We start from the raw sequence: 17021 nt of genomic DNA, 5'->3' as shown, positions 1-17021 counted from the left end.
AGATTGAGTTTGGATACAGAAGGCGCCCAGTACAAAACCAAACTTTCAATGTGTTTGTAAGTTTGTGGTTCCCGTGTGACCTCTGGTGGCAAATTGTTGCAAATAGTCAGAATGTTACAAGCAGAAGCAGAGCAATATAGTGATAGTAGCCTGTATTACTGTTTTACATTTTTCATCTTTATCTTATATTTTATAATTATTTTTATTCAATGGTTGTTGTTACTTCCGATTATGCATTTAGTCGTTGTTCAGCTAATAAATTCGACAAACAACAACGTTCACAGTGACTAATGAAAATAAAGAAATGTATGTAACGTAAGGAATATGTAGGCTATTATAAAACTTCCAGTGAACAGCTTACGACCACTGGTCAGCGTTTCAAGAAATACCGCGTGAAAAAAATCTAAAAACGTTAAGAGCAGTAGGTTTATAATGTGCTCTACTTGTAACTATACAGCTACTTAATCATTGTACAGCCAAAACACTGGAAAAACAACAACGTTCACATTAAATAATGAAAATAAATAAATGAATGTGACTAAAAGAATTCATATAAAACAGCCTCGACAGTGTTGCCAAGTCCTTGGTTTTCCCGCGGAATTGGGCTACTTTAACACTGTTTCCGCGGGTTGTTTTTCATGTCCGCGGGTTGAAGCGACACCGAATAACATGATATTTAGCCCCTGGCTGGAATGAGAATTGTACCAGGGGACAAACGTGGATTTTACCCCTCAAAACGCGATTGGGCTAGTTTGATTAGCAATTTGGCGGGTTTTGTTGGGAAAACCTGGCAACCCTGAGCCTCGAACTGTTACCTCAGGTCACCTGCCCACTGCACAAAACATTTTTTTATGTTAAACATGTATCTTTAAAACTGTTTCTAAAGTTATTTGATATGTAAAGTATTATCAAGTGAAAACCAATGAAAATACTTATCTTTTGTCAAAATACCTTCCCATACTGATCCTAAAAGAAAGTAGCCTGCTATATCATATCCGTCAAAAGAACGAAATCTGTTCGCCAGCGTTTTTTATTTTAAGAAATTTATATATATATATATATATTCAAAGTTGTCTTATGACACATCAGGAAAACTTACATTTTAATGACATTTTTATCAATTCAAATCTAAACGTATACCTAAGTACCTGTTAAGTAAGGTATGATGTAGTAGTAGTAGTTAATATTCTTATAATGAAAAATTTTGTGTTCCCAGGATAAACTAGCTCTTTAGGGTACCTGGGGTTGACTGAGAGTCTGAATGGGGTTGAAACATAGACAGATAAATAGATGATGGATGGATGGATGTTTTTTTTCCCCACTCATATGTTTCTCAACAGATTATTTCCTCTACATAGCACATGATAACTTGATGAAACTTAAAGTTGAACCTTTGTCAGTGAAGTAAGTTTTTTTGTGGTGTTTATATATCTTCTCCATCGATCCACTAGTCAAACGACGCTCTACGGCGATTCAAAGAACAGTTTTTATTTTATGACTTTTATTTTGAAATCTCGCCAGCACGAGTAGAGTAGACCGGATATCCACGCTGATAGATCTGATGCCTTGAGTTGGAGCTGTTAAACATCTGTTGAAAGATTCAGTCAAGAGGTGACATTTTTATCACTTGGTTTTTAATCTAAATTATTTTTATACTGTGCTGTTAAAATGAACAAAGCTATTTGTTATTTAAACGCAAGAAAGCTAACTTTTTTTCAGTTTCCCCCTCATTTGTGGTTCTGTTCATTTTTAGTAACAGTCAACAAAACTGTGCCGTTTTTATTAATGTCTGTCTTTTACTAAAATCATTTGCAAATAATGAAAACTGCTGTTGTTTGGTCGTGTTGTCTTTAGTAAAGATGCTGAGCTCACTAACACGGGCAGCATTAGCCGGCTCGCTAATTCTGTAGCCAGACAGCCAGTCATCTCATAGTTAGACAGCTGCATTTGTCTAAAATGAAATAACAAAAACTAAAATTAAATGTGACTGTTGTTTAGACAATCTCTACAATGACAAAATATGTTTATGGTGTTGTCAACCTTCTCGCTGATTGTGGATCTCTGACACTTAGCCGGTCAACGAGGCCATCTATAGACATTAAACCTGTCAATCAAAATAATAACAACTCAAAATTCTTAGGCCAAGTCTATGAGCATAAACCAGCACTAACAACATCTTTTAAACCACCATTTAACTCCTGTCGAATCATTTACACGCAGTTCAGACAAAGTAAACGAGTACTTGTCTTTTACTGTATGTTTTATCAGGAGGTACATCCATTGGATATTTTCTTCAGGGCAGGTCTGTTCCTACCTGGGCAGGTGAAATGGCCTGTGCAAAAGTGCCTTTAGATGAACTGCATGTGACTGAGCCCTTTGGACCACAGGGCAAAGAACGCACTTTACCAGCACTGGTGAGTGAATGTTTTGCTTTACATTTGCTTTACAGACTCTTTACAGCGTCCACCTAGAGTAAACCTGATCCATCACTATAGTACAGTTCTTTTATTAACAGTTTGAATAATGCTGCCACCTGAATCTCTCCCACAAGCACCCTGATCGTAAAGAAGAGAGATGTTTCTTAATCTTTAAGCCCCCACCTGAGGATGGCACACCTGCACTGGTGGAGGAGTTCCTGGAACATGCTCAGTTCATCTCAGATGATCTGGAGTGGCTGCTGGCTTTACCTCACGACAAATTCTGGTGTCAGGTTGGAATCTCTAAAATAAATGTTACTTGTCCTGACAAAGAAAAACTCTGATAGTACAGATAATGAAGATTGTGGTACAGCCCAATAGAATAATAATGTTGTTTTTGGACACTTAGATTATTTAGCTAGACAGCTGTCATACTGTTTCCTTTTATCCTTTCTCCCTTTAGGTGGTATTTGATGAGTCATTACAGAGGTGCTTGGACTCTTATTTGAGACATGCTCCTCGCAGTTTGGACCCATCTGGTCTCTCGTCTAGTCCAGCTGTAGCCGACATGCAGAGGAACATTCACCGCTCTGTGTTCATGGTCTTCCTCAGGATGGCTACGCACAAAGAGTCTAAGGTGAAGATAAACTGTTTTATTACATAAATTATATTGTGTAACTAACTATATTATTTGTTTAAGTGTTTTGGATACAGAAAAGTAAAACGTAATAATGTGAAATATTATTACATTTTAAAATGCTTGTTTTCTATTATATATTTTAAAATGTAACTTATTCCTGTGATGGCAAAGCTGAATTTTCCACAGCTTTTACTCCAGTCTTCAGTTTCACATGATCCTTCAGAAATCATTCTAATATGCTGATTTGGTGCTCAAGAAATGTTTCTTATTAATGATGAAAATGGTTGTATTGCTTAATATTTTTGTGGAAACCATGATATATATTTTTTCAGGATTCTTTGATGAATAGAAAGGTGAAAAGAACAGCATTTATTTGATTTTATTATTTGTAACATTATAAAAGTATTTTACTTTAAAAGAAAAGAAAATATATTTCTGACCCCAACCTTTTGAACAGTAGCGTAAATGTGTGCTGGTGGTTTTGTATTAAATTACATTCAGTTAATATGATGGTAATATACACTTCCCTGCCCAAAAATAGTTGGTTTGGATTTAAAAAGGCCAATACTTAAGATTCTATGATTGGATCATTATTGCTGTGATTTATTATGTTTCTAGCATGTGATATGTTTGGCAACAGTTCTTCTAACCCTAACTGATAGAGTGTATAGCTTTTCATTTCTTAAACAACCATGTAGGAAGACACATCATGGCCATATTCCAGGATGACAATGTCAAGATTCACCAGACTCAAATTGTGAAAGAATGGTTTGGAGGGAGCATGAAGAATCATTTTCACACATGAATTGGCACCTCTGAGTCCAGACCTTAAATTCATTAAAGACTTTGGGATGTGCTGGAATAGACTTCACAGAGTGCTCACCTCTTGCATTGTCAATACAAGATCTTAAGCAAAAATTGATGCACCTCCTGATGGAAATATGTCTTCATGCTCTCTCCTAACCATTCCTTCACAATTTGAGCCTTGTGAATCTTGACATTGTCATCCTGGAATATGGCCATGATCTTCCTACATGGTTGTTTACAAAATAAAAAGCTACACACGCCATCAATTAGGGTTAGAAGAACTGTTGCCAAACATATAACATGCTAGAAACATAATAATCACTGCAATAATGATCCAAACATAGACTCTTTAAGCATTTTCCTTTTTAAATCCAAACAGCAACTTTTTTTGGCCGGGCAGTTTTTTTGGCATTCAGTGGGATTCAAAATTGAAAATATTGTTTTGTTTTCTTCCTCAGGAGAACTTCATTACCCCTGCAGTGTTTGCAGAAATTATTTACAACAACTACCTATTTGACATTCCCAAAATTCTGGATCTGTGTGTGCTGTTTGGAAAAGGAAATTCCCAACTGCTACATAAAATGATCGGTAATAAAATCTTACAATAATCTTATAGTACATACTTATAATTTGAAGTACCTTTATAACATATCTGATTTTTATCACTCATATTTGTTTGAATGTTTCCATATTTAAAACCAAAATTTCCCAATTTTTTCCAGAGAACATTTTTACTCAACAGCCCAGTTATTATGGAGACCTAAATGAGACTATACCTTCAATCATCCAGGTATTCCATGTGATCATGTGACACAATCAACACTTCTAAATGCTTTGATTTTTCAGGGTCTGCTGAACTTCCTAAAATCTGTGCGTGTGCATTCTAGGTGTTTGACTCAATATTACAGCAGTGTGGTATTCAGTCAGAGGACACAGGAGCCGGTCAACCACTCAAACTGAATTCAAACAGATGCCAAACTTCCATGACCATGTCAGAGGAGGTAACCAAAACATCTCTCTTAACCGTTTTCACAAATACTGACTCTGCATATAATTCAAGGTGTCCTCACGGGCAGGAATATAATGCCTATATTTAAATATGTGTTACGTTTATGTCTCATAGGAGCTTGCAGACTTGGTGTTGTACATGTGCGATACCTGCACTACTATCCACTCTTTCCTAGACATCTTCCCTGAGGCTTGTTCTACCTTCAAACAACACAGCTTTCTTAACAGGTGTCACAAATACATCCACATACTGACTATAATTCACACAGTGTCCTCAAAGGCAGAAATTCATACCTAATATTACTGATACAAAAATAATGAACAGAGCATCTCTCAATGTAGATTATCATCATTCTATGAGATGGTAGTTCCAGACCTGGAAAAGGCAGTGAAGAAGAGAAATTTCAATAAAAGGTTAGAATTACAAACTTGACTGATGTGTTCTCTTACAAACCTACAGACAATGAATTGTGTTTATACAACTCTGGTGTATCTTATAGCCTCAGCTGCTGACATGGCATTAAAATCTTTACTACTGCTACTCTTTTGCAAATTTGTAAAGATAAGTTTAACAAGTTGCAATTTGTCTCAGTTTACAGGAGGACATGTGGAGACGAGTATCTCATTCCAGAAAGAAAATGGTGGAGATTGCTCACCTGCTGCTCCAACACTCGTGTTTACAGCCCATACTCGAGGGGTGAGGAAAAAAAGACATGCTTTTAAACCTCATTAGATTAGGCAAAAACAAGAATGAATACCAAATATCCTTGATCCTAAGCATTAATCATTTTAACAGCTCTGAAAACGTGGCATCCTTTGTAGAAGATCTTCTACAGAACTTCACAGCTTTCCTTCAAGAGAAAAGGTAAATTATGCAAAAATTTCTCACTAAGTATATGGTTGTATATGTAATCTATCACAGCCGACAACTAAACACAATTGCATTCTTATTGCACTGTTTGTCACTTTATCTCTCAGATTCTTGGCAGATTATGATGAACAGTTCCCTATAGCGGATGACATCAGTCTCCTTCAGCAGGCCTTCCCTCATTTGTATCCTTTACTATGGTCACCGTATAGAACACTGTATGCTGATTTTTAAAGTAATAAAAGGGGAAGCATTCTGGCATCTTTCAGGCTTCTGCTTCAGAGAAGATGACCTCAATGATTCCAGAAATAACCTGTCCCGATTTCTAATGGTTTTCCTACATGCCTGGAAATTATTGATGCACTGATACCATTACAAGTGCTCATTTCCTCCAATACCTACCATGTATGTACAAAGTTCACTTCATCACCGTTGCCATGTAAAGAATCACTGACAGCAGAGGCGGAACATAAAATGTCAGTGAGGTTATTGCTGCATAAACAATGTCTATGCCATCAATTCAATGCCAGTTTAGCCTGTTGTGCAAGTAGAGAGCCACAAAGCACATTGTCTGACTTGCTTTTCAAATCCTGTCTTTACTTTTTTCTGCAACTGAGAATCAGAATAATGCATCTTTCCCTAATTTTTTAAACTCTTTTCTACGATTTTCTGCGATTCTCCTTGATTTGCCCACTCAGAGATGACACCAGGACGTCTTACCTGTTGCAGGGTGTAGAGTCTGCCTGGGAGTGTGTGGGGAAAAAGAGAAGCTTCCCCTCTGCAATCTCATCAGCCAATCACAGTGTAGGAGCCAAGAGCAAGACCAGCAGAGATTTAGCAGCTTCCCAGAAGGAAGGAGCAGGAGCGTTGGGAGTCAGAGAGGAGTTGAGAGGAGCAGAAGCTATGACTCACATTCCTCGTAAGGGTGACAATGTGAGTTCATTAGCTGCTAAAAAATTCTACAACAGTGTTGGAAAATACATTTTTAGCACCTGCTCGTGAAATAAAAAATTATTTTGTTCTATGTTTTTTCTGGGGTCTATAGGGGGCAGTGTGCACAATAAGTGCTGGAGAACTGGAGTCTCTGCTGGACCATATCCTAGAGCTGCTTCCGGACTTGGGAGAGGGATTCATTCTGGCATGTTTGGAGGAGTACGGCTACAATTCTGAACTTGTCATAAACAACATCCTGGAAGATAAACTGTCACCTTCTCTTGACAAACTGGACAGGGCAATGGCCAGGTAAAGTCCAACTGAAGTCTTTTGTATACAAAGATTGGTAACACTTACAATAAGGTCCCATTAGTTAATGCATTAATTAACAATGAGCAATACATTTGTTGCGTGTTTATTCATCCATGTAAAGTTAATTAATAAAAATACAACTGTTCATTATTTCATTTTAGCTCTGGTTCATTGAATAATAACTTTGATTTTAATAATGTATTAGTAAATATTGAAATTAGCATTAACTAAGATCAATAAATATTTTAGAAGTGTTTTTCATTGTTAGTTCATGTTAAATAATGTAATTCACTAATGTTAACTTATTGTAAACTGTTACCCAAGGATTTATGGTTCAATTAAGGTCCACTTCATAGTTGCTTATTGTCTCTGTAATGTTGCCCTGTAGGCCTGTGAAGAAGGAGCTTCCCTCGGTTTTGAGCACAAGATCAAATGTGTTTAATGATGATGAGTTTGACGTGTTCCACCGTGACCAATTGGACATGAGTCGCATATGGAAAGGCCGGAGGTAGGTTCTGTGAGCCCATGTTAAAATTCAGTAACAATTCTTCCCACTTAAAGAAACATTACCCCATCCTGCCCTGCAGTACATTATTCTGTAATTTTAGACTGTTTAGTCAAACAAGCCACTGAATATTTAATTAAAAACCAGTTAGTCAAGAGAAAATAGTCTTTGACAAGTACAGCGTAAACTGACAGAGTAGACATAAAGTGAACTTATGAAATATTCAGCTCAAGCTGTAAAAGATGGTTTGTGTCAGCTTGAAATGAAAATCTCTGCATATTCCAGACAGGGGGAGAGTGTACGTGCCACGCTCAATGACAAGCAGCACATAGAAGAGCAGCGAGCGAGATATCAAGCCTACCAGACAGTGGTGGATGAGATTCCCATAACGAATGAGCCCTCTGGAGACCGTGATAATGCTTTCAGCATGGATGATTATGAAGACGAATATGACGACACGTATGATATAAACCAAATAGGAGCAAATGATCTGGATGAAGAAGATGAACTGTTGAACCGAAGGTATGAGCTGTGACCGATGTACATAATACGAATCCTTTTCCACTTCCTGCTTGCATTTACCATTATAGATATTGAGAGGAATGCATCCCTCTCCAATGTTCAGATTCAAAGGTCTTAATAAGAACAAAAACTAATCTCTGCATGTGCTCTGAGTTTGGGGCACTTATGTGCATTTGGGAACGCAACATGCCAACCATTTTTCCAAACTTGTAATGAGAAGTGCTTATAAACTGGCTGTTGTCAACAAAAGAGAAGCTTTAAGGGCTCCCTGTGGTTTTTAGCCAAAATAAAAGCTTGATGGTTTAATGTTTGAAAATGAAGAAATTAAGACTTTAAAGGATTAGTTCACTTCAGAATTAAAAATTTCCTGATAATTTAATCACCCACATGTCATCCAAGATGTTCATGTCTTTCTTTCTTCAGTCAAAAAGAAATTAAGGTTTTTGAGGAAAACATTTTCCAAACAATTTTCCTCAAAAACCTTAATTTCTTTTCGACTGAAGAAAGAAAGACATAAACATCATGGATGACATGGGGGTGAGTAAATTATCAGGAAATTTCAATTCTGAAGTGAATTAATCCTTTAAGTATTTATAATATATATAATATAATATATATTTTTTAATATTATATTATTATACTTATATTTTACTGTGAAATATTACAATAGTAATATTTCTTAAATTAATAAAATATATATTTAGTAATAATTATTTTATAGTATAATAATTATTATTATTTTTAATATATTGATATATAATCACAAAATTGTGCAGCCCTACAAACGCAACAAACCTGGAGCTTTTTTTTTTCTTTTTAAACAGATTATATTGCAATTGCAAATTACCAGAAAAATTACAAATAATTTTTCCCCCCCCCAAATTGTGGAATTTTTTTTATTTACATTTAAATTAACATCCAAGTATTCGTCCTTTAGGCCGTTTACTATCCCACAAGTCCTAAGAACAGGCAAAAAGGCTCAGGAGGAAGAGGAAGACGAGGAGGAAGAAGAGGAAAAGGTTTGAATGAATCACTTTCTCTTTTATTTTAAATTCATTGTTTTTAATTCACCCTTACGCAGGTGTTTTGGTGCGTGTGATAGATCATATGGTACTTTCAGTACTTGCCTTTTTTGTTTTTCTCTTTTCCTGTTAATAGGAAATAGACTGATCAGTCATACATTAAAATTCCAGGTTCTCACATAATGCACATTTCCATTTTACAATGATCTTGTCCTATGTCATTTTGATCAGAATGAGGCTGCGAGGAAGGATCACTTTGTCCAGGACCCAGCAGTCCTCAGAGAGAGAGCCGAGGCCAGGAGAGCTGCTATGCAAAGCAGGAAAGGGTAAGTTTGAGAACAGACTGGACTGGAATCATAGGCCACGTTCACACAGCAACAGAATACAGTTGTCAGTTCTGTATTTGAAAACTAGTTGTCTGTCACGCCATACAGTGCGAGAGAGCAGCTCTGCACTGCACAAACGTGTGTGTACTGTTTTCATGTGTGGTTTCGCTTTTGGCAACTTTTTGGTAAGTGACAGAGATATGAGCTGTGTGTCATGTGAAGGTTTTAGATGCAGTCTCCACCGGAGCTGCTCCTGTCAGTTTTGTGTTCTAAGCGTAACTCGAATGCTCCGCTCTCCACCGAGATATAAAAACTGCTGTCAATTAATGAAGATTTGATGGATGAAATCGTGGCTCTTGTCATGTCAAAAGTGATACGATTTCTCCGTTTAATGGACATCACCATCTTTGATATTACTTTGATCACTGTTGCGATGGAAACTGGTAAGAGAAAATGGGCTTGACGCCCATTATAAGTTCATACAAATAGTATTTGAGATGCTATTGTAAGTTGCTGTGTGAAAAGGACATTTCAAGACTCACACCTGTAAGCAAATGCAGTTGTCAATCCTAAAAATTTGACAGTGTGAAAGTAGCCATAGTTACACTGCACATTTGCAATGGTTGTTATCTAACTAACCTACAAAACATCGATCAGTAGGTCATTAATTGATTTTATTTGGTTTTTCTGATAGCTACAGACCCCCACCAGCAAGTCATGTGGTAGGTGGTCCAAAGGGGCGGGGACAGGCACAGGAGACCGTTTTGGACCGCCGTAGGAAGGAGGCGAACAAGAGCAGAGGAGCCAATCACAGTCGCAGAACAATGGCTGACAGGAAGAGGAACAAGGGCATGATCCCTTCTTAAGACTTTTAAATCAAGAACAGCACATTACACAGTTCTTGGAGAGATAAAAAAAAAGCAGAATGAAGTACCCGAGGTTAACTGTAGCTCTTCATGTAAATGAGATTGAGGCGTATTGAGATGACACTGGTCTATTACATAGGCCTATTATTTCTTTCAGATTGAAAATTAGTTCTTGATGAGTTTATTTTCTGAAGTATAAATCAATATAAAAACAGGCTAATTGAGGTTTGAAGCGCTTGGTAAAATGCACAGGGATGTGAGTCTTTAAAGGGATCAAGTTAATCATTTTTTTAAAATGTTTTTGATAGTGACAGTCAACACTGTATGACAAGGAAACAAAGTGTTGTAAAAGGCAAAGGAGCCATGTCTTCTGCCCTGTAACACACAAGTTTATTGAACAGAGGAGAGGTACAAACAGTTATTGCACTGTTAAGTAAAATTCAATAAATAAATAAAGGAACATCAGGTTTGAGAATGTAGCATCTAAAATAAATTTCTACAAAAGATGCGGTACATTACACTATTAAAGCAAAAATGGAGCTCAGAAGATCCTGTTCCAGTTCTCTAAAGGTTCAGAAAGCGATTAAGACTTGACATAAGAGCAGTCTTTTGAGAAACTTTCCCATTTGAGGTTGTACAGACTGGCTGCAAAGTCTGATTCAACACATTAATCATACTGTGCCAAAGGCTGTAAGCATTCGTCACTCTGGAAGAGAGTGATGTCATTTTTCTCATATAGACTTCAAACAGGCAATGTTCTCTTGCCATGTAGAGCAGCATATTTCTACTTGCTAAGATAAATTCAAAGCATTTTGTAACAGAAAGCATATTTAATAATGCTTAGGAAACATTAGGAAGATAAAAATGAATAAATACTGTTCTTATTAAGACTCTCACATTGTTGTTCCTATTTGTGTCAGTGTTTAATGCATTTTTTTTTTTTTTTTTTTTTTTTTTGAGATGTAGTGGTTGTTTTTCTGTCTGGCCAATGCCCTCCTGAGATGACACATGATAGCTGGGATGGGGGAAGTTCCTCAAATTTGGCATAAGCATAGATTGTGATTTAATTTAATGAGATGCTCTGATTGGCTTCCTTGAGATTCCTTATTCCTATATTCTATATCATTAAGTACATTTACATGCGCAGATAATATCAAGCTACAGCAGGTTTTTGCGTAGTCGAGCTACAGTACTTATCTGTCCATCCAAGTATATGTGAATCAATGCATATTCGAATATTAAAAAGGATTAAATACATGTCTTAAATACTTGTATTTAAGACATGTATTTAACCCTTTTAATATTTTCTATAAGATTGGTTTAATGTTTTTGAAAGACATTTCTTATATTCACCACGGCTGCATTTATTTGATCAAAAATACAACAAAACCATAATATTGTTAAATATTATTACAATATTAAAATTAAAAAGATGTATTTTCAAGTATATATTTATTCCTGTAATGGCAAAGCTGAAGTTTTAGCATCATTTACTTAAGTCCTTTGTGTTGCATGATCCTTCAGAAATCACTGTTGGAAAGAGTTTTTTTTTTTTTTTTTTTTTTTTGAGGAAACAGATTCTTTTTTTTTTTTTTTCAGGATTCTTTGATGAATGGAAAGTTGAATAGAACAGCTTTTAAATGAAACAGAAATCTTTTGGAACATTATAAGTGTTTTACTGTCACTTTTGATCAATAATGCATCCTTGTTGAATAAAAGTGGGCTGTTTACACGACACTGTTTTCAACTAAAAACGTAAATCTTTTAATGCGTTTTGGCCGTTCATTTACATGACAACGGCGTTTTGGGTGCCTGAAAACGGTATCCGTGTAAACAACAAAAACGCGAATCTGTGAAAACGATGACGTCATGCACATGCGCGTTACATGTTCAATCTATAGCGTTTCATCGCCATCTTATGGCCTGCCAGCAGAATAAGCGTTTTTAGTCATTTTTACGGATTCGTATAGTTTGGACAATGGTGTCTGTCGTCTGTACGCGGAAAACTCAAAGGAAACTTCTCCGTTTTAAGCATATCGTTGTCGTGTAAACGTACCCATAGTCTGACTGAAATGCCAGTCAGGTTTTTGCTTTGTTGGATTAACAAACCTACAGTACCTTCCCAAAGGTTTTTTTTTTTTTTGTGAAAGAAATTAAAGCATTTACATGACATTTAAAAAAGACCACTTGAAACTAAAATTAACGAATGCATGTAAATGTACTTATAGTCCCTTATAAATCATCTTAATAGTGAAAGTCGCTCTGTGTAGCAAGAAGCTCATTGTATGGAATACAGATACTCCTTTCATGTATCTTTCACTTTACTGGGTAGTTTGGAGTAACAGAATTGAATAACATGCCCCTTTTCTACTGAATTGGAGCTAGTGCTGGAGCTGGGGGTTTAGCTGTCAAAGCCAAACAATGGCACTACATTGTTTGGCACTCGTACACTATAGAGCCCCATACTTGACATGCAGAAAAAAAAAAACAAGATTTCATGGCCATGTATTAAGTATTCATTCCCACAACATCCCCCTCCCCCTCGTTTTAGGTAATTATTAGGCAAATCATGAAATGTTAGGTAAATCGATATTAGGTAAATCATAGCCACATTGTACAAATTTATTCCCTCATTTTAGTTGAGTTAAGTCATGGCCACAATTTAACTAAAATGAGCAACAAATCAGTACAACGTGGCCACAAATTAAAACATGGGAACAAATGAGTAAAACGTGGCCTTTATATATTTTTTCCTGCATGAAATGTGTGGTCCTCTGAACTGCATTATGTTTCTGCTTAAAATTCTTTTTATATGGTCTTAAAAAATGTCAAGACCACAACTTCAAGGTTAGGACCAGCTCCAGGCAAGAACTTTATCTTTTTTTTTTTTTTTTCAGTGGAACAGGGCCAGGTTGGGCACCAGCCCTGGTATCATGTCAGAGGAAAAGGTTAAATGATAATCTATTGATACTTGTTTCTTATGCAATGTGTGAATGAATGCTATTTCTTACTTTGTCTTTTTTTTTTTACTTCATGCCAACCCTTGTTTAAACAAAAATTTGAGACTTCAGAGTGTGTATGATTCCCCCTTATTTTGAAGAGATCTGAATCATTACTTTTGTTTTTTTGCTGTGCATATGAATTCACAATTTGTGTATCTGTAAACTGCTGAGCCGGTTCAACAAATGTAACTAAAGTACTCATCTGTGTGCAAAAGAACTGATCCCGTGTACAAGGACCTACCTTCAAGGAACTTCTCAAGTGGTCTGACCCAAAGATCAGGAACTAGCCCTGACTCTTGGGGTCTCTTAAAAGAACTCAAGGTATAGTCTTTGGAAAGGTCAAAGATCATTACCATGGAGGTAATCTGACTTTACAGTGAAGAGGAGGGATTTAGTTGCCTTAAAAAGTCTGAATCAGAAGAGTCAATCCAATTCCACTATTTCCTAGTCCAGAATCCGTCCTGGTCCAGCTCAATAAAAATTACCTGGGAGGAACAGAATAAGAGCAGGAAAAGTTCAGGTCAAATACAGTTTGCATGGAGCAAAAATATATAGATAGATGAGCAAGTAATAATGGTTGATAATATTTGTGTCTTTCTCACCAAGCACGCTACGTTTGCAGAGAGGGCATGTCTGCTGGAGGAGTAGCCAGGGATCCACACAATCTCTGTGGAACTCATGGAGGCACGGTAACACCCTCAAACACTAAAACACACCCAAATAGAGCAGTGATCAAACTCCTGATAGACTGTCTCTCTTTATGAAAGAATAATAACTACCGAGCAAAAGCATAAGAAAGGGTAGAATATGTCACCTGGTTGTTGTTGTATTGCTCCAGACAAACTGCACAACTGTCCGTCTCCACCAGCTGAGTTTGTGTTGGGTCACACCTCACTTTGGGCTGCCGGTATGTCCTTGTCTTCAATGCTGATAATCTCTTTAAAATATCTTGCTTTAGGTTTGACTGTAAGAAAAATAGTTTATTTTTTTTTTATATTATAAACCATGTACAATGTATAGACTACTGTTCAAAAGTTTGGGATTGGTAAGATTTTTTAATGATTTCCAAAGAAGTCTCTTATGCTCACCAAGGCTGCATTTATTTGATCAGAAATTGTATCAAAATTACATAATTTAATTTTTTTGAAATATTATTACATTTTTAAATGAACTTTTAATATATTTTATATAATTTTAATATTTTATCTAAGTAGTTATTCATGTGATGGCAAAGCGAAATCATCTAAATCATTCTAATATGCTGATTTGGTGCTCAAGAAACATTTCTTATTATTATCAATGTTAAAAAACACTTGTGGTGCTAATTATTTTTGTGGAAACTGTAACTTTTTTTTATCTCCCCAGGATTTCTTGATGAAAAGAACAGCATTTATTTGAGACCCCAAACTTTTGAATGGTATAATATGTTTATGACTGGATTTCCTCCCAGTCTTCACTTAACGTTGCTTTTTCCGCACAGTAATATTAGTGTTTTAAATCAAATTTTCTTACTTCAGAATGAATCTGTCACAAAAACAGCCTTCACCTCTAAATCATCATTAAACTGGTTGTCCTGGTACTGCCAGCGAGCTTGAACTATGACCCCTGTGGAGAGGACAAGGGCCACCAAAACAACAGTGTTCCAAAGCTGCTGGAGATATTTCTGGGCACACGGACAAAAAGAAAGAAAAAAGAAGAGAAATACTCCTTACTGACCAATAAAGGTGACATGCAGTATTAAAAAACATAAGAGGATTACATACATGACAGTGCTGAAATATTTTGAGCTGTAAGTAGAGCTGCACGATTCTGGATAAATTGAGAATCACGATTTTTTGTTTGTTTGTTTAAAATAGAGATCACAATTCTAAAATTTTGTATAGAACTAAACAAAATAGCGTGTAATTTACTAGAGGTTCTGACAAAATGTTAATTGCTTCAGTCTGTTTAATTGATTTGAATGAATTATTTAAAATTTTCATTACTGGATGAATCAACGTTTATATCCGAACTATAAACTTTTATCCTAGTACTTCTGTGTTAATTCGAATTATTGTAACACAGAAATAATGATTCTTTGTGGTTGAAAAGACTGTTTGTGAAGCTGTTTCCTACCTTTACATGACAACTGCTCTCTCTAGGTCGTCAGCAGCAGCACCAACGCAGATTTGAATGTTTGCTATGAGCGTACTTTTCAAGGGTTTAATAAACATAGCCGAATTGTTGCCATTTAGGAATAAGATTGCATAGGTGTATGAACTGAGATCATGATCTTTTAGTGATAAATCGTGCAGCTCCAGCAGTAAGGCTATGATAGTGCCCTAGATGATATGAGATGTCTTCATAATGCTCATACCTGAACCTGAGAGTTGGTCTCCCCGGTGCAGATGACCCCCTGCCATTCCCCATACAACCCTCCTCTTGAACGGCCACAGCTGGACCACAGGGTCAAGGTGGCCCCCTTTGACACCGCATATAGAAATATCACACTTGTACACTAATAAACCATAACAAGCATGAAACTATGCTGCACAGAAGCTTATTATCAGTGAAATCTTACCAGGCTATCCTGTAGAAAAGTCTTATAAGTGATTTTCGCTGTTGCATGAAGGCCCCTAATTGAATAAAAAATAGAAAAAAAATTAAATTTCTAAATCCAGTATATTGTTTATTCAAAAGAATACTGATAATGTAATGACTTACGATTACCTGAGGAGTGCTCCAATGAGCTTAGTGACATTTTCTGATGTTTGAATAACAATGATTGGCTTTGAGAGGACCTGGGAGAGATCCATCTGTAGAAGAAGAACAGTTTTCTTTTTTTCATACTCATCTAATAACCATTTTCCCATAAACTAAAAGTGTATGGAACAGACCAGCAAAGCCCTCACCTCTCTGACAGTATTCTGGTTTAAAGCCAGTATGATCAATGCAGATGCACCAAACACAAGAGCACGCTTCATCTATGGAGGACAGAGCCGTCAGTTTGATCAGTGCTACCTTGTCATCATGTTTCAGTTTTTACCAAGAATACCTTATTGACCACAGAGGCAGCAAATGACTCCTGGTTGCTGTTGCTGGAAACTGTGCCTTCCTCCATCTGGACAGGTACCAGTCCAATCCATGGGTTCTGATCCTTCCCATCACTGCTTTCACTGTTGCTTTCAAGAGCTTCATCTTTTATCTGCATAGACAAAAAGAAGCATGTCACTGATGTTTAATATTTGACACATGATTTTTATATCACAGTGCTGACCCAGCACACGAGAAAAGTGTTAAAATGCAAATATAGTACATAATGCATGTCCTATTGTACAGCCATTGCAAAAAACAGACATTCAGAGTAGTGAAAATAACTCGCAATGTCAAGTATCTATTTGTAAGCATTGATAACTTACTAATATGAGGTCTCCTTTAAGGTCATGTTTCTTTTTGCTGTGGTTTTCCATAGGGTCGTTCTCCATACTCCCCTGGACCACCTCACCCTGAAAAACATCCTGATGGTCTTCCAGAAACACCTCTACAAATGCTACCTGTTCGCTAGAAACTAGCGGGCAAAGCCACAATGAGCACAGTACAGAAAGACAAGCTAAAGCGCCCATGGCTCCCTGTCAGTTGATGTTATAAGTCATATTAAGTCATAGACTGAAAGTTTGAGCCATACTGTCAGAATAGGCTACGTCCTGTCACCTCCTCCTGATGTAAACAAATTGAGTGGAGTTCTTCTTCTGCGGTTCGTTTTTTTTTCCTGCCTGCACTTGTGAAAGAGAACTAGCTAGAATGGCATCTGTCG

The 17021-nt window shown here is 36.6% G+C and overlaps 2 protein-coding genes across 2 annotated transcripts; one reads left to right on the top strand and one right to left on the bottom strand.

Annotated features, from left to right (window-relative positions):
- The first annotated feature begins 1452 nt into the window (after positions 1-1452).
- ascc2 (activating signal cointegrator 1 complex subunit 2) lies at positions 1453-11122 on the top strand. Its single transcript, XM_051894442.1, has 19 exons — positions 1453-1611; positions 2269-2414; positions 2552-2710; positions 2881-3054; positions 4323-4452; positions 4587-4654; positions 4752-4865; positions 4988-5100; positions 5215-5286; positions 5465-5569; positions 5669-5737; positions 5851-5925; positions 6439-6673; positions 6786-6982; positions 7374-7493; positions 7776-8012; positions 8950-9031; positions 9266-9360; positions 10055-11122. The coding sequence occupies exons 2-19, from the start codon at positions 2328-2330 to the stop codon at positions 10224-10226; spliced, it is 2304 nt and encodes a 767-aa protein (XP_051750402.1). The 5' UTR covers positions 1453-1611; positions 2269-2327; the 3' UTR covers positions 10227-11122.
- On the bottom strand, positions 10595-17021 carry rnf215 (ring finger protein 215). Its single transcript, XM_051894443.1, has 10 exons — positions 16627-17021; positions 16263-16412; positions 16120-16191; positions 15938-16023; positions 15789-15843; positions 15585-15689; positions 14775-14891; positions 14043-14192; positions 13831-13933; positions 10595-13713 (listed from the first exon to the last, which is right to left on the bottom strand). Exons 1-10 carry the CDS (start codon positions 16828-16830, stop codon positions 13700-13702), a joined length of 1056 nt encoding a protein of 351 aa, XP_051750403.1. The 5' UTR covers positions 16831-17021; the 3' UTR covers positions 10595-13699.

The sequence above is a fragment of the Ctenopharyngodon idella genome, chromosome 5, assembly GCF_019924925.1.
Source record: "Ctenopharyngodon idella isolate HZGC_01 chromosome 5, HZGC01, whole genome shotgun sequence".
In the NCBI taxonomy this organism is placed as follows: domain Eukaryota; kingdom Metazoa; phylum Chordata; class Actinopteri; order Cypriniformes; family Xenocyprididae; genus Ctenopharyngodon; species Ctenopharyngodon idella.
The sequence above is the reverse complement of the archived record's forward strand: the minus strand, read 5'-3'. Positions and strand labels throughout refer to the sequence as shown.